Source organism: Magnolia sinica, chromosome 5 (genome assembly GCF_029962835.1).
Source record: "Magnolia sinica isolate HGM2019 chromosome 5, MsV1, whole genome shotgun sequence".
Taxonomy (NCBI): domain Eukaryota; kingdom Viridiplantae; phylum Streptophyta; class Magnoliopsida; order Magnoliales; family Magnoliaceae; genus Magnolia; species Magnolia sinica.
The window spans coordinates 93749961-93777372 of record NC_080577.1 but is presented as its reverse complement, the minus strand read 5'-3'; the positions used below and the strand labels follow the sequence as shown (position 1 = coordinate 93777372).

The window sequence follows — 27412 nt, the reverse complement described above, 5'->3', positions numbered from 1 at the left end:
AATCTGTTGATTAGGTCATAAAGACCTAGATGAAAGGAAAAATAAAAAATAAAAAACAAAGATCAACTTGATCCAAAACTTTTATGGCCCCAAATTTTTTTAATGGTCGACGTTCATTCAACACTGTTTCCTGTAATGTGGTCCACTTGAGATTGGGATAAACCTCATTTTTCTCATTTACATAAAATTATCTAGGAAAATAGATGGACGGCATGGATGAAACACATACATCATGGTGGGGCCCACAGAACACCGACCAGCAGCCATTGGCTGGTGGCAGGGGGAGTAGCCAATCCGTTTCCTTTGTGTATGCCACAATTCAAAGGTTACGATTGTCTGGTCTTTTCAAGGAGATTTTCTGGGCACATGCCGTTAACGGTTCGTCTGAAATCATTTCATCTACGGAAGCAGATTCTCATCTTACAAAATTACCAAAAGAAGAATCAATAACAAGCCTTCGCAGCGCTGGGGTTGGGTAAACAGGTACCTCTCTGTTACAATATTCTATTCGAGGTGCGTTCGGCTGCTCACTTCAACTGAATTGCAATAAATTCTATTCGACACCTAATAAAATTACTAAAATAAAGGTGGGATGAAATGGGTCTAACCCCACTTCTTCATTTCCACTTTATCGATTTGCAACACACCGTAATTCAATCCAATTCAACATCCAAACACGTAATCAGTGAAGTCCCACCATTGTTGCATGCCAACTGTTCGATGGAATGCGTAAGCGTGTCTTAGAAGTTCTATGCAGTTCCATCCTCCCCCTACATGTGGCAAACATGTAATGCAATTGAGATTGTTGGTCTGGTGGGCCACAATGTAGATGATTTGTGGCCAAAAAGTCACGGTGATTGAACAACTGCAACTGTCCATTTTGTTGTGAGTTTCACCTTTTATATGTGCACCATTGTTTCATCCGAACTGTCCCTTTTTAGGACACCGGTCGCCTTGATTTTTGGAGCTGGCTCATCCACATGGTGTACCTCAAGTTTGCCAGTCTTGCTCACAGCATGCTAGTTTGCATATATAATTAACATGTCTGCAAATGCCTTCCGTGGAGGATCATGGCAAGCATGCATCATTGTAGAATCTGTCGTTGTGGATTATCGATCTTTTGTTCATTGGTAATGCTTGGCCTGCTTATGAGTTTGATGAGATGCTTGATCTAATTGTTTAAGAACCGAAATGCGATGCCCACTCATTGGACAGAATTCTATGCCATGTGTGTGAGATTTTGGTGGTTCATTAGGTGGTCCACCACATGTGTATGTACTATGGCCTAGAAATCAGGCTGGTCCATTCATATACAAGAATTGGTGGAAATTAACGAGGGATGGGTTGTCCATTTCTACTTTTGTAGGTTTTGGATTATCTATTTATGAAGAACAAACTCGCTTGACAGCATAAAATCAGATAGGTGGCACCAATATATAAGGGAAATGGATGACTAAAAGGAATTGACCATGTTTAGCATTTGATGTACAAGTGTGGTCCATCTAACAACCAGACCAGCCTGATTTTCAGGTCATGGCATATACACTGTTTGGTTGATATCATGAATGACCTGAATCTCATGCATGCATGCCACATCGCCGCACGTTAGGAGTGCGTAGTTGGGCTCCTTCAAGAGATACACTAGTTCCTTTGCTATTCAATATTTTAACTACATAATGTAGTTGGCTTTTTTACTCTTTACTTGTCATTTCCATTTTATCTTGTACTTTTTTCTAATATATTTTTCTACCCTCATGCGCTCCAGCATTCTTACACTTCGCAACTAGAACCTTTGCATTGCAGAGGTTTGTTGCTAGTCTTATATGATTCATACTAAAAAATAATGCAAACAGAATGCTGACATGATTCACAGCACATCTGTTCAAGATGCGGGCCATTCATCCGGTGGGACGTGCCTTGAACATGCCATCTCCAAAATCCGGATGGTACATTCATCAAGTGGGACACATGTTCATGTTGGGTCTCGCTTGATGAATGATCCATATCTCATGCATGTGTGCCATGTTGGTACTTGCACCCCCATTTGTCATAGCATTTATCTTTTCTTTAATCACACACAGATGGTAGACTCAACTGTACAATGACCAGGTCCAAAAGAAAATTGCTATTTGTGGCCATAGAAGCAGATGCACTAATCATGCACCCCAAACATGCCATCATGAAGCAAGTGTTTGAGATCCGTTGTGTTTGTCCAACAGGTGCCCAAACCAGGCCAGCTCACTTATCAAGCAGGCCATGCGTATACATTGAATGTGGACCGTTGGCAGCCAGATCTCTCACACGTATTGTCCTTGCACAACATCCACTGCATAGCATTCTTGATAAATGACACCATATCAATCATACGCATATCACACTGTCATGCCTTGTGCGCTTCTGTTTGTCATCATGCGTTGCTGGAACGTCCACACACTTTGCCAGGTCATTGCTTGTGTTAGAACTTGCCTCCAAAGAACAAATTCTAAAAAGAACCAGAGTTCCAGATTCAATATGAGACGATAGAACATTTCTTCATTCATTCTATCTAGTATATGTGTGTGTGCATGTGTGGAAAAAAGAAAAAAAAAAAAAAACTCTTAAGGGGATGGGTTGATTTATTGATGAATTGTGAGATGCTTGATTCTCAAGAAAGCTCTGCAAATATTATGCAGTTGACCCTGAAGTGAGAAGGTTGTGGTTCGTCTCAAGAAGAAGAAGAGTTGGATGCTGAGGTTTGGCGTGTTATGAGGATTTCATCTTTAGCTTCATTCATTCATTCAATGCCAATGGGAAGGATGTGGAACAGACAGTTACAGCTACTTCTGCTCAAATACCCAACACCGATAGCAAGAATGACAACAATGGCAGCTCTACGTATTCTACCTCCCTTTCGCCATTTCTCATCAACCCCCATCGAAGCCGGAGTTGACGACTCCAAAACGTCTCTTCCAAAAGCAACAGCAGATGTTGGTTCTGTGGTAGAAATGTTGCAGCTCCGTAACAAGGAAGATGGTGAGTGGAACAGCGAGGAATTGCAGTCTCTCCTCTCTTCGGCTCCTTTCACCCCTTCTCATCTTCTCCAAGTTATCCGTGGCTTGGGCGACAGCAAAATCGGCCTCCGCTTCTTCGAGTGGACCCGTAATCAGTCCTTGTTGTTGTCATCAGAGCAAGGAGAAGCCATCCATGGTCCCTCTGCCTATCGGGCCTTGTTTGAGCTTGCTAGCAGAGAGCAGCCAAACCCCCACCTTAGAATGCTAGAGCTTCTGCAAAAATCAAGGGAACAAGGCTTCTCCCTCACCACGGACTCTGCTTCCCTTCTCATTCATTGCTTTGGGAGGGCTGGGTTGGCCTCTGAATGTGTCCAAGTCTTCGAGGAGATCAAACCACCCCTTCGTAAGACCCGCCTCTATAACAACCTCCTTGACGTCCTTTTCAAATTGGAATGCACAGACAAAGCACTCACCCTTGCTTCTGGCATGCTCCGCCCTGATTCAAAATGCCAGCCCAATCATGTCACTGGCTCCATCATCTTCTCCACTCTCTTAAAGAGAATCCCCCGCAAGGTTGCCGAAGAAGTTGTCGTCAACCTGGTTCTTGAGATGGGGAAGCACAAGGTTTTTCCAGATGCTTTCCAATTCACGCAATGGGTCACCCGGCTCTGCAGGAGTGGCAATTCAAGCAAGGCCTGGGATGTTCTACATGCCATAGAGAAAATGGGTGGGCCCGTTGAGACCCCCTCCTTCAATGCTCTCCTTACTGGCCTCGGCAGAGACAAGGATTTCAAGAGGATGAATCTGCTGCTTGCTGAGATGAAGGACATGTGCGTCCAACCCAATGTTGTGACTTTCAGCATCCTTATTAATCATCTCTGCAAGTCCCGACAGGTTGATGAGGCATTGCAGGTGTTGGACAAAATGACCAGGGGAGGGGAACCACAGACAAATTCTGCAACTGCTCTGCCTGATATCATCACATTCAACACTATTATTGACGGACTCTGCAAGGTCGGAAGACAAGAAGAAGGCCTGGCTTTGGTGGATAGGATGAGAACGGAGTATGGATGTTCTCCCAATACCGTTACTTACAACTGCTTGATCGACGGGTTCTGCAAAGCAGGTGCGATTGAGAAATCACAAGAGCTGTTCAGTCAGATGATGGAAGATGGGGTCCCCCTGAATGTGGTCACATTGAACACGATCGTGAATGGAATGTGCAAGCATGGGAGGATCAGCACTGCTCTCGAGTTCTTCAGTGACATGTGCAGTAAGGGCCTGAAAGGCAATGCTGTTACATACAGCACCCTAATTGACGCTTTTCTTCATGCGAACAATGTCAACAAAGCGGTGGAGTTGTTTGAGGAAATGGTGAGAGGTGGTTTGTCTCCAGATTCCATCACATACTTCATTTTGATCTCTGGCCTGAGCCAGGCTGGGCGACCGGAAGAGGCATGCTCCATTGCATCATCGATGCAAGAAGCCGGATTCCACCTTGATGTGATCAGCTACAACAATCTGATCAGTGGGTTGTGCAGGAAGAATAAACTCGATAAGGCTCATGAGATGCTCGAGGAAATGGAGCGGGCAGGCATCAAGCCGGATGTGGCCACATTCAACACACTCATTGCTGCCTTAAGCAAGGGTGGTCATTTTTTGACTGCTCATCAAGTCATGGGCAAGATGGTCGAAGATGGCTGCAAGCCTTCTGTGGTCACATACGGTGCTTTGATCCATGGATACTGCAAGGCAAGCAATCTCAATGAAGCCTTGAAGATTTTCAGGGCCATGGGTGCAGCTGGGGTCCAACCAAACGCTGTGATATATACCATGCTGATCGATTTTCTTTGTAAGGCGGGTGAGCTTGATGCAGCCCTTTTGCTGATGGATGAGATGAGAGTGGGAGGGGTACCTCCAAGTGCGGCCACATACAATGCCATGTTCAAAGGCCTACGGGACCAGAATCTGTTGGAAAAGGCATTTGAGCTGATGGATCAGATGACGGAACAGTGCTGCAATCCTGATTATATAACTATGGAGATCCTTACGGAGTGGCTTTCTGCAGTCGGTGAGATGTCGAGGTTGAGACAATTTGTGCATGGGAGTGTGGTTTCGGTCTGAGTATGCTGTTAGTGAAGATTTCGAATGTCTAAGGCATCCTTCATGGATAATTCCTGCGGTATGAGTTTGTTCCTTCCCTCGACTTGGAATGATGCAGGATGTGCTTGGATTCAGATGACTGTAGCCTGCACGCAATTGTATGGTTGTCAACAACCTGGACCTTCCATCTGGTGGGGCCCACTGGGTGGACCAGATAAATCACTCTTAAGCACAGTTGTCACTGTCCAATCTGAGTGTTGGTTCAAACTATCCACATTCACAAGGAAAAGCCAAGTGTGATTTTTCTTCTTTAGGACTTTAACAGGATGGCCCATTAGATGGACAGTTGATTCAACAACTGCATATCTAGGTGTGAACAGTTCATTAACAATGGCTCCAGATGCAATTTTGGGTTTTTGCTTGCTGTCCCATTAGAGCCCTTAAAGCGCTATTAGCGGGTTTTTGTTACAAATAGAAACTGGAATTGCAATTTGGAAAGTGAGCAAGATTCTCATTTTGTCAACTAATTCATCATCATCATCATCATCATTTAAGCCTTATCCCAATTAAGTCGGGTCGGCTACATGAATCTTTTTCCACCATTCGAGCATATCATTTTGGGCATTTCCCTATCCCTTTTAAAACCTTCAACTTGTACCAACTCACCCTTAACCATTGCAGTTCTTTGTTGCACATGACCAAACCATCTAAGTCCACTTTCCCTCATCTTATTATCTATTGATGTTATTCCTAATTATCTCGAATCCATTCATATTTAATTATATCCTTGTCTTGCAACTTATCCTTCTCAATGTCCTCATTCATCGTCACTCATTCTATGAATATATTGTTTCTTAACTGCCTAATGTTCCTCACGAAACATAACTGCTTTTATAGCTATCCTATAAAAATTTTCTTTCAGTTTGAGTGGTCAACGGTGATTAGATAAAACTTCAGAGGCATGGAGTCATATCTCCATTCCTTTCACCTAGCTTGAATTCTATGAGCAACATCCTTATCAATCTCTCCACTCATGAAATATTGACCCCAATGTATCGAAAGTAGTCATTTTGGAAAACTTCTTGATTAGTAATCTTAATTAATTCCTCATTTTCATTTCATATGCTCTTTGTTTTTTTAGTTTGACTAATTTTAAATCCTTTATATTCTAAAGCACCCTTCCATTAATCTAGCTTTGTATATATATCTTCTCTCATCTTGCTAATCAAAATTACGCCATCAGCAAACAACATGGACTAGTGAATCTCTTATTACAGATGCCACGTCTATTGGCTCAATACCATCCCTTGGTGCAATCCTATAGTAATTGTAAACTCACTTGTCTCTTCATTAGTGGTTTTTACATTTGTTACCATTCCCTTGTGGGTATTCTTATCATAGCAATATATCTTTAATCATCTTAATGTTGACAACTAATTAAGATCATTAATTCTACTTCTACTGAAGCATAGAAAATCAAACATGCGCCCACATCATCGATGGCGGATATGCCATCTTCAATAGAATCAATTTGGACTAGCAATTTTCTTGGGGAGGCGGATTCCTGTCAAAGGCTTTAGCAGGAAGTTCCTTCGCTGGGATGCTATGTGAGGCCACCATGATGTTTCTGAAAATCCACCCCGTCCATCTAATTTTTCAGATTGTTTTAGGGCAAGACACCAAAAATCAGGTGGACCCAATACTCAAGGTGGCCACATGATAAGGAAAACTGGAGGAGTTTTCTACCGTTGAAACCTTCCTGAGCTCCCTCCCGATGTTTATATGCCATCCAAACTGTTTGTAAGTTCATTCCCAGTGGGATGAAGTAAAAGCACAAGCCTAGTAGCCTTATACTCAACTTTGGCCATAGAAATGTTTAAACGGTTGTCACTGAATCTCTACTGTTTCCTCTCTTGCAGCCCACTTGAGTTTTGGATATAGCTGATTTTTGTCTCATGTCCTAAAATGATCTTAAAAAACGGATGGACGGGGTGGATTTTTCAAGAAACATCATTGGACCCCACGTGGCACCCAGCGCTGGAACTTCTTCACAGAAAATCCGCGTCTTTTTCTTGGGGGAACGGATTGGCTACTCCCCCTGACACCAGCCGATGCTCTGTGGGCCCCATCATGATGTATGTGTTTCATCCATGCTGTCCGTCTATTTTTAGAGATCATTTTACATTATGAGACCAAAAATGAGGTATATCCCAATCTCAAGTCGACCACATTACAGGAAACAGTGTTGAATGAGCGTCGACCATTAAAAACATTTAAAACATTTTGGGGCCATAAAAGCTTTGGATCAAGCTGATTTTTGTTTTTTCCGTTCATCTGGGCCTGTATGACCTAATCAACAGATTGGATATCAAAAAAACAGTACAGTGGGCCTTAGGGGGATTTTAATGGTGGATATCCAATCACTATTGTTTTCATATGGTGTGGACCATCTAACATTATAAACCTCTAATTTTTGGGATCAACTCCTAAAATGATCTTTAAAAATGGATGAACGGAATGGATGAAACACATACATCATGGTAGGGACCACAGAGCACCGACCACCAGCCACGGGGCTGGTGGCGGGGGGAGTAGCCAATCCGTTTCCTTTTCTTGGCTATTGATAATCCAATGAGCCGATCGCATGATTGATGATTTGACCAATTTGAATGCGATCGATGTCCCCCCCCGAACTCTGACATCTGCCTTATTCGCCACGCGCACCAAGATCTGGACCATTTATCTATTGCGTCGTGCCCTCGATGGGCCATGCCCGAAAATTATTATGGTCAAATGAGCCTGGCAACCGATTTGAGTGGTTTTGGATGTTGATTGGATGGAATTTGTCTCTAACCGTTCGTTTCTAATCATCAGAAATTATCAAAACAGTGGGTAGGATCATCCAATTGGTTTGATTTTTTTGGGAACCACGGATCCATGCCACGGTCAGTTGATTAAGCAAATGAATGATCCAGATCCACGGACCATAACACGTGTGGCATATCCACGCACATAGAATGCGCTGATGACTAATATGTACCACAGGAGCACCGGATGCTCCCAAGGATAAGTACATAAAATAAGAGAATTTTTTGATGCTCTGGTACAGCGTGATGGATGATATGCGGGCACTGGAAAATTGCTTAAAAGTTGCATGCATGCTGTTTATCAGTCGCCAAATGTTGCGGGAGCCAATAAGGGCGGATTACACTTTGATTTGGATAGATTTGAGAGGTGTAGTCGACTCGGAGATCCGCGAGGATATACGGAGAGAATTCCATGGTAGTACGGCCAGAGTGCATCGAGATGACACGTCATCTATTAAACGGCCGACTGAAGTAGATTACGTAGAAAGTGGTTACTGTATATAAAGTATGGACTACAAGCACTTATAATAACCTTGAGAACGTGAGAATGTGGAAAGCATTTAGATGTCCAGAGTAAGTTTATAAATAGTTGAGGCATTAAGTAGGGAAATTTTCTTGTACCAACTGGGCTATACATGAGCCAAGGTAGCTCGAAAAGCTCCCTCGGCTTGGCTCTATCTAGCTCAACTTGACTTGACTCGAACGATAAATCAAGACGAGCCAAGCTTTATATGACCCAGCTCGTTTTGAAAACAAGCCAAATTCAAATATAATGGAGTTTGACTCGACTTGACTCGAACTCGGCTTGGCTCGAAGCTCGAAGCTCGAGCATGACTCATATATATATATATATATATATATATATATATATATATATATATATATATATATATATATATATATATATATATATTAATGTATATTATATTATATTTAAAAATCAAAAAAATTAAAACATAGACCCTATCATATTTGTTCGTTCCTCTCATACCATTTCCCTTCCTTAACCCGCCACGCTCGAGCTTCTCTCTCTCTCCCTCTCTCTCTCTCTCTCTCAATATTAACAACAAAGTACCATCTATGGTTTTATCTAATATTATATATATATATATATATCTGTGTGTGTGTGTGTGTGTGTTATTAATTAAATATTTGATTTGGGGGTTGGGTCAGTTGGGTCGGGTTGCTGGGTTAAGTTAGGTGCGGCTTGCGGGTTCGATTAGCTTGGGAGCAAGCTCGACTCGATTCGAGGTAAGCTCGCCTCGAGCTCGACTCGAAAGTTTTGGCAAACAAGCTAAGCTTCAATAGTAAGCTCGAGCTCGAGCTCGAACTCAAGAAGAGCACGGACAAGCCAAGCCAAGCTTGGCCCACTTCGACTTGACTCGACTCGGCTCGATGTACAGCCCTAACCAACCCAATTAAACCCAAAAAATTCTTCAATTATCGTTTCAATTACCTGTCATTTACATTACTTAGTGTAATCACTTTACCTTTTTTGCAAGTCAATTACATTTCTTAGTGTAATCTTTTACTTTTTATCTGTTGTTTACATTTTATACTATAATTCGTAGCATTAACAAAGTAGTTGCTAATCTTAGCTGTAATTTGGGTTTATGCTCATACACTGGAGTTAGTTCTCCATTTGGGAAGGTGTTCTATAGCTGCTTTTCGCAACTGATTGTAAGTATTCCTTTCATGTTTCTCTTTTATTTGTTTTAAACAGTCCTTTTATATGGAAGGCAAATGTGTAACCCATCATCAGAAGATGAACCCTACCCTCTGAACATCACCTAATCCTATTTACATACCGAGCGAGTGGTTGAATAGGGACCGATCTCACTCGATCTCGATCATATACTATGTATTTGCCTATCTTGACACTTGGGATCATAATTGTTTGGTTTGAATTGAGCTGCAAATTCAATTCTAACACACCCGCACTAATCACGTGACCAAATTAGGAAAACGAACAAACCATCAGCACAGTTTGGAATATCCAGTGGAACCCTGTCTCTTATTTATCAGCGCAATGTTGCTAATCATAATTATGAATAGAAGGAGTAATCGAATTGCTGGGGTCGAACCTTCCACACTAACCGCACCACCTTCGACCGAGGTAAGCGGCCCCCAAAGTTTTAAATTTGAATAGTCTGACACTTAGTACCCTTATTTGTTAATATATGTGAATGTTGAGTCCTGGAGTCAAGTGAGCCCCATATGAAGACTATAAGACCAAAGACTCACCAAGTTGAAGAAGTTCGAATGCACTATACAGGTATATTAAGCCTCACTTCCCAACTAAACCCTAGCAGGTAAAAGACCCACTTTAAATAAGTCTAAACTTGCCCAAAACCATGTCTGTAAAACCCTTAGCAAGCTTATATTAGAGTTAGTTTAAAGTTTGTGGAGATAAAAGCAAAATTGGTAAGTTCATGTTCTGTCGATTGCAATCGAGCAGTTTCGATGGCATCGAACACCTGTTCGATGCCATCGAAACAGAGGCCTAACAGTCCAGCAACTAAACTGTAAAAATCCTGAATATGTTCGATGGAATTGAAGGAAGTTCGATAACATCAAAACTTAAATTTCGATGGTATTGAACCCACTTTGATGACATCTATCTAAGGTCATTTTTCTCCAGCAAGCTTTGAAAAACTCTAGGTATACTTGATATAATCGAACCCATTTCATTGGCATCGAAGTAAGTTATCAATGACATTAAACACGATTCGATGTCATCGAAAATGGGACTAGCTTGTCCAACAAGCTTTCAAGGAAAATCATACATTCTTGAAAGCATCAAAAGCCATTTGATAACATCGAAATTCAAATTTTGATAGCATCGAAAGGCTTTTCAATTACATCGAAATATGGACAAAATAGTCTAGTGAGTTTTCATAGGAAAATCTATTTATTCTCGATGTAATCGAAATGACTTCGATGACATCGAGATTCAAATCTCAATGGCATTGAAATAGAGCTCAATGTGTCCAGCAACCAAAGTATATTTTTAAAGGAAAATCCCAATGGCATCGAGCCATCTCTCGATGACATCGAAGGGCCCTTTGATGGCATCAAACATTATCTATTCTACACTTATTTAAAAACCTTAGCGCAGGAAGTTGATGGCATTGAAGGAAACTTTGATGGCATCAACAACAATAGATTTATACCCTTCTTTTACTGTTGGGATTTGACTTTATATATCACTTGGGTTGTTTCTTGTCTTTGAGAGCAAGCATTGAAGAGAGCTTTAAGATAGTGGTTACCAGAGTTAATGCCCTTACTCTCAAACCCTCTTTCTCATAAGAGTTCATCATTCAATCCATGGCTTAAAGACATTTATTGGTACATTCATATCCTGGATTGAACAATGAACTCTGGCCTTCATTGATCCTCTAACAACACTCTTTAATGACAAATCATTGTGCTGAGATCATTGAATGCTTAGCATTTGGGAATCTTCTCTAGCTCTTATAGACATATCATAAACTAGAATAGATTGAACCAAACCATAATCCAACAACCTCGGTACCTCGATTGGATCATTTACAAGCGGTTGTGGTTCAAGGGAGCTAAAGAATCTTCATCACAAGAAAGATCTTCAACAATGTGTGCTGAAACGGGGCTCACTCACTTACAAGTAAGTTTTAGAGTCCGTTGAGTCTGAAGCCATTTTTTTGTGTCGAATTGAGATTTGGAGTTTGGTTCTTCAAACTCGCTAAAACCTTTCATAGGCCTTCGACCGAAGAATACGTGTAGAGTCTTTGTGTATGATCTATTGCCTTGTGTAGGCGCCTAGGGTTGTCTTGTGTAGGCACCTTAGTTAATCTTGTGTAGGTCGTAAAGGTTTATAGTTAACCTTATTTAAAACCATTGGATAATGAAATCCGGTACACTTATAGGGATAGGTGTGTCAACCAGGAGTGGAGTAGGTATATAGCCGAACAACTATATATCATTGTGTTTGTGATGCATGCTTTTGTTTATGTTGTGTTGATTCATGATACGATTAATTTCTGCACACTACATGTTTGATGCATTGCTACATTTGTATGTTTCACTATCTATCTTTTAATTATGCTTGATTGGTAATTAATCATGCTTACTAGTGCTTACAAGTTAATATTTGTTTTAAGTACGATTAACATTTTTGAAAAGTCCTATTCACTACCCTCTTGGACACTTGAGCATATTTTCATATTTCACTAATAGTGGTGTACCGCAATTTCAATTGGTATTAAAGCAGTTCCTCTTGAAGGTTTTAACAACCTAGAGGGAAATCCTTACTGAAGCTGGAACTATGACCAAGGGAGGGGGAACATCAGTTTCTCGACCTCCTAGCTTTGATGGTTCAAACTATGCATACTGGAAAGCTAGGATGAACATGTTTTTGCAATCCTTGGACCATGATGTTTGGGACATTGTTGAGACTGGATATGAGCCACCAATGGAACAAGTGGTACTTAATAATGGCACTACTATCTCTAAAACAAAAGGCATTTTGAACTGATTATGAAAAGCAAAGGAAAACATGTGATGATAAAGCCATGAATGCGATTTACTGTGTTGTTTCACGAGAAAAATTCAAACGTATATGTATATGTGAAACATCTAAACAAGCATGGGATTTACTGGAAACCACCCTTGAATGAACAAGCACCAGAAAACACTCTAAGCTGTAGCTCCTAACAGTCCAATTTGAAAACATAAAGATGGAAGAACATGAGACCTGAAAGTGCCATTGGTTGTCAATTAATGTGATGTTTGAGTCATAGAGTCTAGTGAGCCCCATATGGAAGAACTACAAGTTGAAGACTCAACAAAGAGGAAGTGCTCAAAGATCTTCAAAGGTAAATGAAACCTCACATCCCATGACCAAAACACCTCAAGTAATAATTCCCCTAAAAATGAACTAATCTCTCCCAAAAACAACTAGGAAAACATCCTGGTAAGATTAGAGAAACAAGTTGCAAGGAATTGAAAAACAACACAACTTTTCTCAACTTTCGAGTCATCGAACAATGCTTGATGACATCAAAAAAGGTCTGAATTTTGTCCAGTAGTCAAATCAATATTCTGGGACAATACTTGATTACATCGAATAAGATTTGATGACATTAAATTTACATATTTGATGACATCGAACCTATCTCGATGACATCGCAAAATGAGCACTCATGTCCAGCAAGCTCAAGTCGAAAATCACTTACATACTCAATAACTCGAAATATGTTCGATGACATCAAAATTAAAATTTCGATGACATCGAACATATGGTCGATGACATCTAACTTAAGCCTGACTTATCTAGAGTGTTTTAAGGAAAATGAACTGAACTCTTCGAGTTCATCGAATTGCATTCAATGACATCGAAATTCAAATTTCGATGCATCGAAGCATCTTCGATGACATCAAACAATTAAGTGAGATTGTCCAGCAAGCTTTAAGCAAAAATCCCAATGCCATCGAATTGTTGCTCGATGACATCGAAGGTGACCTTTGATGACATCAAACGTGGACAAAATCTACCCGTTTTTTACCGTTGAGATTTTTGCCTTTATATACAAAAGCTTGGTTTCTTGGTTTAGATTGAGAAAAAGAGAGAGATTTAAGAGAGTTATTGCTATAAAAGATATACCTACCATCTTAAATCCATTTTCTCATAGGAGTTCATCCTTCAATCCCTTCTTAAATGTAATCATTGTAAAATCAATATATTGGATTGAAGAAGGAACTCTACCATTCAAGGATCCTTCAACAACACATTTAATGGCAAATTATTAACCTGGAATCCTTGAATGATTAATATTGTGGAATCTCTCATTCACTTAAAGACCAATATTTAATAGAGAAGATTCCTTAGAATACCTTCACCCAACACCGGCGACTTACATTGAGAGCATCTACAGCTGTTGCAGATCAAGGGAGCTGAAGACACTTCATTAACAAGGAATGTTATCTTAAGTATGTGTTAAAAATGGGGCTCACCTACTAAGTCATTAGAGTCCATAGATCCTAAAGGGTTTAACACTTCACTAGTAGCGGTCCAACTGCAATTTCAATTGGTATCAGAGCGGGTTCCTCTTGAAGGGTTTAACAACCTAGAGGGAGATACTAACTGAAGTTGGAATTATGACCAAGGGAGAGGGATCATCGGTCTCTCGACCACCAATCTTTGATGGTTCAAAATATGCTTATTAGAAAGCTAAAATGAACATCTTTCCGCAGTCCCTAGACCTCGATGTGTGGGAAATTGTTGAGAATGGATATGTGCAACCAACTGAACAAGTGGTACTTGATAATGACACAACCATCTCTAAATCAAAACCAAAAACTGTAGATTGATTTTGATAAACAAAAGAAAACATGTGAAGCCAAAGCAATGAATGCTATTTATTGTGCCATTTCACAAGAAGAATTCAAACAAATCTGTATGTGTGGAACTTCTAAAGAAGCTTGGGGGATTTATTAGAAACCACCTACGAAGGAACAAGCATGGTAAAGAGATCAATGCTACAGCTCTTAACAACTCAATTTGAAAATATAAAAAAGGATGAACATGAATCTTTTATAGAGTTTTACACAAAATTGAATGACATATGCAACTCCATGTGGGGACTTGGAGAAAGGGTTTCGGTACCTAAAGTTTCTAGGAAACTATTGAGATCCCTACCGGAACGCTTCAACTCCAAGGTCACCACTATTGAGGAGTGTGGAAACATTGATGAAATGAAAGTAGAAGAACTTTTGGGTTCTCTACAAACTTTTGAACTACACTTCAAAACTCCCACAAAATCCAAAAACAACGTTCTCAAGGCCTCTAAAAACACAACCATAATAGAGGAAGAAGAAAGTGAGAACGATGATGATGAGGAGGAGGTTGCCCTGTTGGCTAAACGGTTCAAAAGATTCTTCAACAAGAACCATGGCAAAACATACAACACCAAGGGGAAACAATGGGACAATAAGCGTCAGATAGGCAAATCTTTTAGAAAGTCCAAAGAACCTCAATGTTACAATTGCCAAAAATATGGTCATTTATCCACTGAGTGTCCTACAAAGAAATCAAAGGGAAAGGCCATGGTAGCCACATGGGATGACACCGAAGACTCAAATTCAGAATCTAGCAAGTCTGAAAGTGATGGAGATCAAAAGTCATTGAAAATATTCATTGCCTCCACCATTACTATCATTCCCAATCTAAAAGATATTGAGGAGATATATGAGCAAGAAACTAAAATTGCACCCTCCTCAGATGAAGATGAAGAAGAAAGCATACATGATGCATATGATCAACTTTATACTCATAGCATCAATGCCTTCAAAAAGCTTAACATTGCTAAAAATAAAAACAAGCAATTGTAAAAAGATCTAGATAAAGCATTAGCTATAAACACTCATTTGATCAATGATCTTCAACAATACCATGTCAATAATGACAAGCTTGAAAGGACAACAACATGTCATATTTCAGAAATAAAAGAGTTGAACAAACAGATTAATCATTTAGAATCTGAAAATGACAAACTGAAATAAGAAAACTCACATCTAATCTCTGAAAATCATAAAATGAAAATAGATATAGAGAAATCAAAACATTCAATCGAACTCAGTCATAAGTGTTCCCAAAGGAATGAAAAACTTGAAAAACTTCTAAGAACAGGAAGAAATCTTAGGGATATGAGAGGCCTAGGTTATGAACCATACAAATCAAGCCCCTCTCTTGCACCTCTTGTAACTAAGAAATTTTTTGCTTCTAGAAGCAACATAAAAAACACTCCTATCTGCCATGCATGTCGAGATTTGGGACATTACAAATTTGAATGCCTTTCTCTTGGTCGATCCCACTCCACTTCTGGGTTTGAACTGTCCAGGTAAATTCAAATCATCCGGAAAAGTAGTGCAAGAGTCAAAGAGTCCTTCAAAGAACATATCAAGTAAAGGAAGGAAATATCCCACTCCACCTAAGATGACTAAAAGGATAGAGGAGTTGCTGAATCAAGTAGCTCAACTAAATCAAAAAACCAAAGAGTTGATGAAATAAGGAAATCTGGTTCAGTTACTCAAAAAATCCAAAGCATCCATGAACCATCAATCTTGAGGAGAAAATAAAAAGAAAACATCATATCCAAAGAGGATGGTAACCAAATGGGTAATAAAAAATAAGAACAAATGCCTTGTAATTCATACTGCACTTAAAACAGACAATAGTTCTAAATGGTATCTTGATAGCGGTTACTCTAGACATATGACAGGTGACTAGACCCATTTTTGTGATTATTTAGAATTTGACAGTGGATCAGTTACATTTGGTGATGGGAGCTCCACCAAGATAGTGGGATGAGGGACAATAGTTGGGCTTGGTCTGCCCAAAATTGAAGATGTTCTTTGTGTAGAGGGATTAAAATACAATCTCCTAAGTATTTCCCATATTTGCAACAAAGAACACTCAGTCACATTCTCCAAAGATATGTGCAAGATCTCAAACCTGGTAGGTAAACTAATCATGACAGGTCTTTGCACAAGTTATAATTACTATGTGATTGAAAGCAGAGGAAAAGATGTCCCATCCACAAAATGTCACATGGCTCTAGATAACGAGTCTAAGCTATGGCATCAAAGACTCAGGCATGTCCATTGCCGGAACTTGGCTAAACTAAGCTCAAAAAATTTGGTGAGAGGACTTCCTAAGATTAGGAAGGTAAAGAAGATTATGTGCGGTAATTGTCTTAAAGGCAAACAGATAAAAGTTGAAAATAAATAGACAACCACCGTAACAACTTCCAAACCACTTGACTTGTTACATATGGATCTAGTAGGTCTCACCGAAGTTGACAGCCATGGTAAAAAGAGATACTTTCTAGTAGTGGTAGATGATTACTCCATATTCACTTAGGTTCTTCGAGAAAAATCTGATGCATTTGATGAATTCCAGAAAATGGCAAAACGACTCCAAAATGAGAAGGTATATTGTATAAAACGTATACATAGTGGTCATGGTGGAAAATTAGAGAATGACCGATTCCAAAAATATTGTGATGAAAATGGAATCCGGCATGCATTCTTAGCCCCAAAAACACCACAACAAAACGGAGTGGTTGAAAGAAAAAATCGGGTGTTACAAGAAATGGGCTCGGTTATGCTTAACAACAAAAATATGGCTAAAAGCTTTTGGGCTGAAGCCGTCAACACTGCCTGCTATATAATCAATAGAGTATACCTTAGGGAAAGATTGAATAAAACTTAGTGTGAATTATGATGTGGAAAACAGCCTAGTGTTAAATATTTTCGTGTCTTTGGTAGTAAATGTTACATTCTTAGAGATAGAGAACAACTAGGCAAATTTGACTGTAAAAGTGATAATGGTATTTTTTTTTTTAGGATATTCCTTGAATAGTCGTGTTTATAGAGTGTACAATTTGAGGACCCTCACAATTCAATAAACCATCAATGTGGTTGTTGATGACCAACCTCATGACGAAAATGGTCCCTTAATTAATGTAGAGGATGATGTGGATTCGTGCATAATAGGTAAATTTGATAGAAAATCCACCTCTCCTCTTGAACCTCAACCGTCAAGTAACATGCCGTTCATTAAGGATCATCCCCTCAATCAAATCATTGGAGATCCAAATGCCAATGTGAAAACTCGGCGTCAGTTTGAGGGCATTTACAATCATCTCTGCTTCACCTCAAAATTTGAACCAAAGAATGTTGTAGAAGCACTTCAAGACGAATGCTGGATTGCAGATATACAAGATGAACTACAACAATTTGAGAGAAATGAGGTATGACAGCTAGTTCCCAGACCACTAAAGACAAATATCATCGGAACCAAATGAATCTTTAAGAACAAATCTGATGAATCTTGGAATGTAGTAAGGATTAAGGCAAAACTCGTAGCTCAAGGATATTCACAACTTGAGGGCATTGATTTTAATGAAACATTTGCCCCCGTAGCGCGACTTGAATTTATAAGAATTCTCATGTCCATCGCATGTGCACTACAATTCAAATTATTTCAAATAGACGTAAAGAGTGTCTTCCTCAATGGTGTACTTGAGAAAGAAGAATACATGGAACAACTAAAGGGATTTCTAGGTCCAAAATATCCTTAACACGTATACCGATTGAGCAAAGCACTTTACGGTCATAAGCAAGCACCCCGAGCATGGTACGAGTGTCTGACGCAATTTTTGCTAGACCACCAGTTTTGTAGGGAGAGTGTTGATAAAACACTATTTAAACTAAAGACCAAGAATGGCTTACTTATAGCCTAGATTTACATGGATGAGATAGTATTCAGATCCACTTGTGAAGATGTTGATCATGAGTTTGCTGAACTAATGAAATCATAATTTGAAATGAGCATGGTTGGTGAGCTCAATTTCTCTCTGGGGCTACAAGTGAAACAAATGCAAAATGAGATGTTTGTATGCTAGTCCAAGTACGCAAAGGATTTGGCAAAAAAATTTGGACTTGAATTTGGCCATACCCATCATACTCCCATGAGCACCACACTTAAACTTTTTAAAGATGCAAATGACAAGAGTGTGGATCAACACTTGTACTATAGTATGATAGGAAGCTTATTATACCAATCGCAAGCCAGCCAAACATTGCGTTTAATGTTGGTGCATGCGCCAGATTTCATGTTGATCCTAAGGAATCACACTTGTCTGTGGTTAAAAGAATTATAAAGTTTGTAGTTGGGACTACTAATTTCGGCTTATGATACCTGTTTGACACATCTACCATCATTACGGGGTATTCAGATGTCAATTGGGCTGGTAATGTAGATGATTGTAAATTAACTAACGGTGGATGTTTTTAGATCGGCAACTGTCTTGTATCTTGGCACAGTAAGAAACAAAATTCAATATCCTTGTCTACTGTTGAAGCCGAATACATTGCAGCCGGTAGCTATTATGCACAACTTCTTTGGATGAAGCAAATGTTGCTGGATTATGGCATTGAACAAACCACAATAACACTATTTTGTGATAACACTAGTGCCATTAATATTTCAAAAAATCCAGTCTGACATTCAAGAACAAAGCACATTGACATCTGACATCATTTTATATATGAACTTGTCGAAGAAAATAGTATTGTGTTGGATTATGTGCCTACCGAGCAACAACTTGCAGATGTATTAACAAAATCTCTGGATGCCAATAGATTTGGAAATCTCCAAAAATCTATTGAAGTATGTGCGATCTAACATATTTCATGGTCCAAATGTGTTTAATGATATATTTGAGGAGTTTAAGCCTCATATTCCTTTTTTAACATAAACTTAATTTTATTTTATTTTTGTTCATTTTCTATAAATTTTACTGAGTGTACAAAAGTTAAAAGTATATACTTCTGTACATTCCATTGATCGAGTCGAATCATGCAGATAAATCTAAAATGTATTCGTTCGATGAGACATTCGATGTCATCGAACTTACTTTGATGACATCGAAGTGCATGCGGGAACTAGATCATCGGATGAAGATTCAATGTCATCGAACACCTATTTGATGTCATCGAAATTTGAACCTCCATGACATCGAACATCTTATCATGCACACGCAGAAACCCTCAATTTTCAATTTTTTCCTACTCGGCCGCCTTTTGATCTCTTCCTGCTCTCTCGTGGAAGTTTGGTGGGTGATTCTTAGTAAAAAACTCTCAATCAATTTCTCATCTTGGTAAATCTATCCTTCTTACTCTCCATTCTTCATTTCTTTTACCCTAGGATTTCTTTTAGGAATTTTTGATTTAGGGTTAGAGATGTCATTAGATTTGAGGACTCTTTTTTATTTGACCTGGCAAATCACTTCTCTCTTTCCTTTCTCAGTTCATCCCTTCATTACTAAGAGTGCACTATGGTAAAAGATAAAGGAAAGGCCCCTACACCAGGAAATTTCACCAAGGGCAAGAAAACCAAACGATACGAGAGCATATCTCCATTTCTTCTCCCTCTAAAGAAATATCTCAGGGAAAAGAAATAGTGGTTGACCAGGTTATCAAGCTTTCATGCATAGAACCTTATGGGTTTGATTTATTGCTGGGGATTATTGGGTGGTACAACCTGATCAATATGGGTGGTGACTTTCAATATGACCTCATACATCAAGTTCTGAAATCTTGTCACACTGTCCGTGATAATCCCCCATCCATAAGCATCACGTTTATGAACATGACTAAGCAAATCACTCTTGTGATGTTGGGTCATCATCTTGGATTAGAAGTCACCAAAATCCCAGTCATTGAAAGAAATCTGAATAGTCTGGGAGTGTGGAGTCCCAATCACTGAAAGTAATTTGAACAGTCTAGGAGTGTGGAGAGAAGTAACATGGGCTCTGTGCGATGGGATGACAATTCCCAGAAATGATGACAACTTCCTTCACTCTATGCATCTGGACTCAACATTTAAAATACTCCATAACATCTTCGGTACAAATGTCTATCCATACGAAGTTAATGGAAATAAGCTCTCCCCATATGTACTAAACATTATGTATGATATCCATTAAGGAATACAAGTGTGCCTACCCACTCTCATCCTGCGACAGTTAATCCTTGTTATCAGCAGAAAACATTTTGTGTCACGCTCCGAACTCGGAAACCGGGCTCACAAAAATTCCCGATCGCCGAATCTAGCGTCGACAGCCTCCGTAGAACCCCATTCTCAGCTCCCGGTACCCATTTACCAGGTTCCGATCCTGGGATCCCACAAGGAGGATTTCTAATATCATTTGATTCGTAATGAGCATAACCAAAAGCATAACCCACGAATAATAAACACAAGAACACCATCACAAAATCCACTATGATAAAAAACTTTAAGTATAATGCGTCTGAAGGGAAATACAAGATAATGCGAATAACAAAACTCCAAAGGCTCAACCGCACACTCCTGCTGCTGCTATGCTACGGCTGCGACCTGGCGTCACCTGCACGCATCAATCGTGCATAAGCTTATAGAAAGCTTAGAGGGTGATGTAAGTGTGTGCGCAATATGAGCGTGCTCAGGATACAAGGTCAGAGAAATGCGGGATCATGTTGATGGACACATGTATGCAATCAGCCATACCAAGGCCATGCGGTGCAAAACATGAATGCGATCGGCCACATCAAAGCCATGCGATGCAGAATGCAAGTCAAGCATGTCAATCCTCATCCACATATCAATGCAGCTCCTCACTAGAGCATCAAATCAGTGCGGTACTCAGTATGGATAATCACCGGGGTCAAGTACACTCTACGCCAGCTTGCCACCCCTATCCGGACATACAACTGGGAGGGTGGAAGAGACTTCACTATCCGCCTGCCAATATCGGGCTCGGCTCGTCGATAGCGGACCTATTCCTCAAGCTGGTCAAACTTAACCTAGAAATTGCCCCCTCACTCAGGCGGGTAAGGTCACACCCCTTTCCAACCGACCACGACACAGTGGGAGATGCGGCCTACTGGTATACAGCTCTCGCGTGCTCGTGTATCCACTTGGTCTCGATATTAGAGTCATCCTCTAGTACCATTGGGTTTGGAGATTTTCACCCAGGGACATTTATGACGCCCGTATGTTAGAACTAAATATTTCTGGTATCCAATCCTGCCATCCACAATGTGTCTGTGGAGGCTATGACCCTAATGTCGCTAGGGCATACAGTAACTACAATCACACAAATGCAATGTGCATGAGTCACACTATCAGTCATGCAATAGTCCTGCATGTACCATGCACATATATGGGGCAACTCCGCCTATCAGGGAGCCCATAAATAGTCCGCCTGAAGGCATATGCTATGATCGATCACTCCTCACATCAAGCATACATATGATGCGAATGATCATGAATCATGGATCTATACTAAACATGTATAAAGAGATGGGCTCTGTGTATAATGGAGATGGGCCTAGACGGCCTACTTACTACAAGTATGGGCCTATCAGTGGGCCTTAGGGAGAATCATAATGCGGACATTTAACCAACATTATCCATTTAATGTAGACGTCAAACCAGCATTGCTCCCAAGGCGTGGCCCGTTATGAATGTCAATACATATGCTACGGTGGAGTCACACTACAAGGGACATTTTGTATGTCCTATTGGGCTTCGACCCATGGGCCTCTAATACATCAAATAGCCTCATACATGGGTCTCACATATACATATCAAGGTGGGCCTCAATGACGGGCCACAAATGCATCAACATGGGCCTAGTCATATGGGCCTTGCATACATCACGATGGGCCTCATAATATGGGCCCTATACAAATCAAAGTGGGCCTCAACAAGGACCACCAATACATCAAGGTGGGCCTCAACAGACCGCCCATAAACACACCAAGATGGGCCTTATCACACGGCCTTAAAATATTTTCCAAAATGATTTGACGGTTGGACAAAACATATGCATCATGGTAGGGCCCACACTAATGGAGGGTGCGGATCACAATATATGCTTAAGTGGGTCCCAAGTGGGGCCTACCATAATGTTTATTTTCCACCCAACCTAGGGCCTAACATAAGGTTTATTTCCCACCTAACTTAGGGCCTAACCTAAGGTTTATTTTCCACCCAACTGATCATAAGGCCACGGGGACCTTGGATAGGGCCCACTGTAATATTTATTGCAATCCAACCTATTCATAAGGTCACATGGACCTTGGGTAGGGCCCACTGTGATGTTTGTTTGCCATCCAAACTGTTCACGGGTCACGTGGACCATGGGCCCACGATAATGTTTATTGCCATCCAACTGTTAATAAAGTCACATGGACCAGGGGGGCCCACTGGAATGTGGTCCCCAAATCCAGTCCACCCATTATGTGTGTCCCACTGGACTGACGGTTCAGACCAAGTTTCAGTCGCATCCAAAATTCAGGTAGGCCCCACCGTGTAATTTTATATGTTTAGGCATGTCCTCACATGATTTTAGATGGTATGGCCCACCTGAGTTCCATATACGGCTAATTTTTGGGTGGACCGTAGCCAAGAGGATGGCCCACCAAACGCACGGTGTTGATGTTTGAAACGCATCACATGGGGCCCACAACTGGGGCTGTGAGCCCCAGCCCGTTCGCCCGTTCGTCAGCCGCAGGCAGCGCCTACTGCATACTGACAGCGGCAATGCTGCTGCTGCATTGTTATTTTATTTATTTATTTAAAAAAAAAACGGTTTTCTCACGGTTTTTCACAGGTGGGGCCCTCATCGGAAAAATTCGCCCCGCTCATTGGCTTCCATATCCCAAGACCATCCAAACAAGCCTGATATGTAGCATATTTTTGGCAAATAAAAACATCAAAGCGGGTTTTAATGGTAAACATTACTATTTCCCATGGTATGGCCCGCTTGATTATCAGATTGATCTCAACCTCCGGCTCAACGCCTAAAATGATCTGAGGAAGAGGATGGATGGCCTGGATTATATAAAAACATCAAGGTGGGGCCTGCATGAGTGGCCCACCACTCCCTTCTCTTTGGCTAGCCCATTAGTGCACTCCCATGTCAGTTTACACTTCACTGTTCGCCAACGTCCAACATTCAGGGACGCTGGACGACATACATAAACACATCATTGTGGTGGGTCCCACGTGGACTTGGCCCACCAACATATATACATATAATATATATCTTATATTATATATATACAATACATATTATATTATATATATTATATATAAAATATAACATATAGAAAGAAGGATGTATTGGGCCCATCCAAACATTGGATGGTATGGATCATCACCTGCAATAGGGTGGGCCACACCGTCTGATGTAGATGGACAGGGTAGATATAACACATATTGGTAGGATCCACACCATCACAAAGAAAGAGAGAGAGAGAGAGAGAGAGAGTAAAAGAGAACAATAGAGAGAGATCGGTAGAGTGGAGGGACCCCGCCACTATGGCCCCCTCTTAGTTTAATCACATACATCAAAATGGGTCCCACCAACAAGTGGGCCCCCAAATCAGGAAATCAATGGTGAAAACTCAAAGATCACCCACCTTATCTTCCTTCTTCTTGGTCCCTTAAACTCCAATGCTCCTTAGCTCGCCTTTTGATGGAGGTTGATGGGAGATTGATGGTGTGGATGAAAGATGAGAGGGTGTAGATGGAAGATGAGAAGGTGGACCACACTTGTGGTTTGGGAGAGGGGGGGTTGTACGTGTGAAATTTTTTGTTGTTTGGGAGATTTGAGAAAAATGAGAGAGAGAGAAGTGATGGGTGATAAGAGGTGATGGAGTGATGGGTGATGTAAGGAGAGGTGATGGGAGGTATGGTTTGGTTTGAAAATTGGTAAAAGAGGGATGGGTAGGGAGAGAGAGTTGACTTATGGAAAAGAGAGAAATGGGTTGCATGTACTTGACTTGTACTTGAGGTATGGAGTGTACTTAATTGATTGATTGATTGATTGATGAGACATGTGGTAGAGATTCCCTCGTAATTCGCAACGCGCGGCGTTTCTTTGGAATGAACGCAGGTCCACATCTCCTGGTCTGGGTATCGGTTCGGTGCGCAAGTTACGGCATTGGAACCGCAGTGACGACGCGGTCGCTATGATACAAGTTTCAGTTCGAGCCGACTTCGGTATACGGGACCTCGTTTAGGATCGCGCGCAATCGTCGAATACAGTGCAAAGGTTGCCGAAATTTGACCGGAAGGATTGCGGAGGCTACTAGAATGGTACGGACTAGGAGACAGGTCTTACATTTTGTGACACTTCCATTCCCAAGTCTTATTTGCAAGTTATTGCAATTTGTAGTCATGTTTTTTACATATGATCCTATGTGCTCTACTGTTTGGTTCGATCAAGCAAATCCTACTGAGTTTAAATGTGATTGCAAATGTGGATTAATCAAGTCCAAAGAGCGATGAGACCCTGCCCAGAGATGATACTCAGAACACTCTCATGCCACCTACCAGAGACTCATGTCGCACCCCTATATCTTCCCACAATCCAGACTCGGTAAGTACTCGCAAGTTTGTCCGCCAAAATGATCTCCAGCATCTCCTAAATGGCCAATCAAATGTTGAAGAGTGTGTTAGACAATGCGAAAGCCTACTTTCCAGTATTAAACTAAGGATCGACACTTTACAACACACCTCAAACCACATTCTGGAGTTGCTTCTGAGTCGCCGTTATGATTTTGTTCCTTGTGATGATGCCCCTGCACCATAGTTTCTTTTTCATTCATCGCATACATGTGTTGATATGCTAGCTAGGGCATATATATCTTATTACTACCCTCATTTGTGTGTGCATGATGATTAAATAGTTTTTGTTGGATTTATTACACCTTTTGGATGGTATATTGCCCATGGTTGGGCCATTTACTTTTTGGATGATGATTTTCTTATGCCAATCTTGGGCATCTTTGATACTATTTATCTGCTTATGGCTTTTGGAATGTGTTTCTCATTAAATGCTTGTCCTAACTTTCTACATTTCTAGATATATGATTCCAAAATTCCTAATTCTCCAACTTCAGTTATGTAGCATATCCTTGCTTTTTATAGACTGACCCTTTGCCAATGACTGACAAAAGGGGGGAGAACAATATCCCATCATTATGTGTCTATGTTGTATGTTTAAAGTTAATGGTGATGCAGGATGATAGGGGGAGCTATTTTTAAAAGTGATTAGTGATACAAGATGATAGGGGGAGCAGCTGATGGAGCAACAAATTTTTTGCTCTTTTATTTGTAAAATTGTGTAGTGTTGCTGTACACACAATTTAGTTGATTATTCTAGGTGTTTTGTCATGTAATTGACAAAGGGGGAGATTGAAAGTGCCCTTGGTTGTCAATTAATGTGATGTTTGAGTCATAGAGTCTAGTAAGCCCCACATGGAAGAACTACAAGCTGAAGACTCAACAAAGAGGAAGTGTTTAAAGATCTTCAATGGTAAATGAAACCTCACATCCCATGACCAGAACACCTTGGGTAATAATTCCCCTAAAAATGAACTAATCTCTTTGAAAAAACAACTAGGAAAACATCTTGGCAAGATTAGAAAAACAAGTTGCAAGAAATTGAAAAACAACACAACTTTTCTACAACTTTCGAGTCATTGAACAGTGCTCGATAACATCGAAAAAGGTTTGAATTTTGTCCAGCAGCCAAATCAATATTCTGGGACAATACTCAATTACATCAAAAAGGGTTCGATGACATCGAATTTACATATTCGATGGCATCGAACCTATCTCGATGACATCGAAAAATGAGTAGTCGTGTCTAGCAAGCTCAGGTCGAAAATCACTTAAATAATTGATGACTCGAACTACGTTCGATGACATCGAACTTGAGCCAGACTTGTCCAGAGTGTTTTAAGGAAAATGAACTGAACTCTTCAAGTTCATCGAATTGCATTTGATCACATCAAAATTCAAATTTCGATGACATCAAAGCATGTTCGATGACATTGAATAATTAAGTGAGATTTTCCAGCAAGCTTTAAGCAAAAATCCCAATGCCATCGAACACACTTCAATGACATTGAATGTGGACAGAATCTACCCCATTTTTTTACCTTTGGAAATTTTGCCTTTATATACAGAAGCTTAGTTTCTTAGTTTGGATTGAGAAAAAGAGAGATATTTAAGAGAGTTCTTACTATAGAAGATATATCTACCAATAGTGTTCTAATATCGCTGATAACCGGAAATGCGGGGAAACATGGGAAAAACTGTGGAATTTTCAACGAAATTTAGGAGTTGTTAAAATGGACATATTTGCATATTTAAAAATTAAAAAAATAGTAAAAAGAATGCATACATAACAAGTTTTTATTTAACGGGGCCTTTAAAACATGTTTTAGTGTAAGAAACCAATCCAACCATCACATTCACCTATTTAACCAACCAAACATCCATCGATATTGTAAAATATCAACAACACATGGTATTTCACCAAAAAATCATCAACAATTGGAAAGGAAACGAAAGATTGTGGTCTCAATATCGCACATGTTGTGATATCGATAATATCAAGATATTATCAATATTATCAATGAAAAATTAAACACTGCATGTGTTGAGGGTCAAATATTGCATATTATCCCCCATTTATATCTTGGTTTTATGAACATGATAATGCTTAATGTTCTATTTTTCTCATGTTTGTGTTGTAAGGTGAATTTAAGAGCTTAGATTGAAAAGAGTGCTAAAAGCATGGATTTGATGCTCAAGAATCACCAAGGCAAGGGATGAATCTCAGGAGACCAAGATTGAAGAATTCACATGTTAAACATCTAAGAAAACCAAGTGAGGAATGAAGAGAATCAAAGATTTGAAGTGAAGAAAAGGAATCCCGAAATCGTCTGTCATCTTGTGAAATTGCGCAGAGTGAAGTTTATTTTGGAAAACTGCACAGAGTGAAGTCCATTTTAGCAAACAACTTAAATTTGAGGCAGTTTCTAGAGTTTTCCAACTAGGTGCGAAAG

General features: G+C 40.2%; 1 protein-coding gene across 3 annotated transcripts; it reads left to right on the top strand.

The window, feature by feature from the left end:
* The first annotated feature begins 235 nt into the window (after window positions 1-235).
* LOC131246321 (pentatricopeptide repeat-containing protein At3g61520, mitochondrial-like) lies at window positions 236-5616 on the top strand. 3 transcript variants are annotated; one of them, XM_058246302.1, is made up of 2 exons: window positions 236-483; window positions 2220-5616. In XM_058246302.1, exon 2 carries the CDS (start codon window positions 2745-2747, stop codon window positions 5112-5114), a length of 2370 nt encoding a protein of 789 aa, XP_058102285.1. In that variant the 5' UTR covers window positions 236-483; window positions 2220-2744; the 3' UTR covers window positions 5115-5616. The 3 variants fall into 3 exon arrangements, with proteins under 3 accessions (XP_058102285.1, XP_058102286.1, XP_058102284.1); XM_058246303.1 differs by having other exon boundaries at window positions 236-885; window positions 2673-5616; XM_058246301.1 differs by having other exon boundaries at window positions 237-483; window positions 2673-5616.
* The last annotated feature ends 21796 nt before the right edge of the window (window positions 5617-27412 follow it).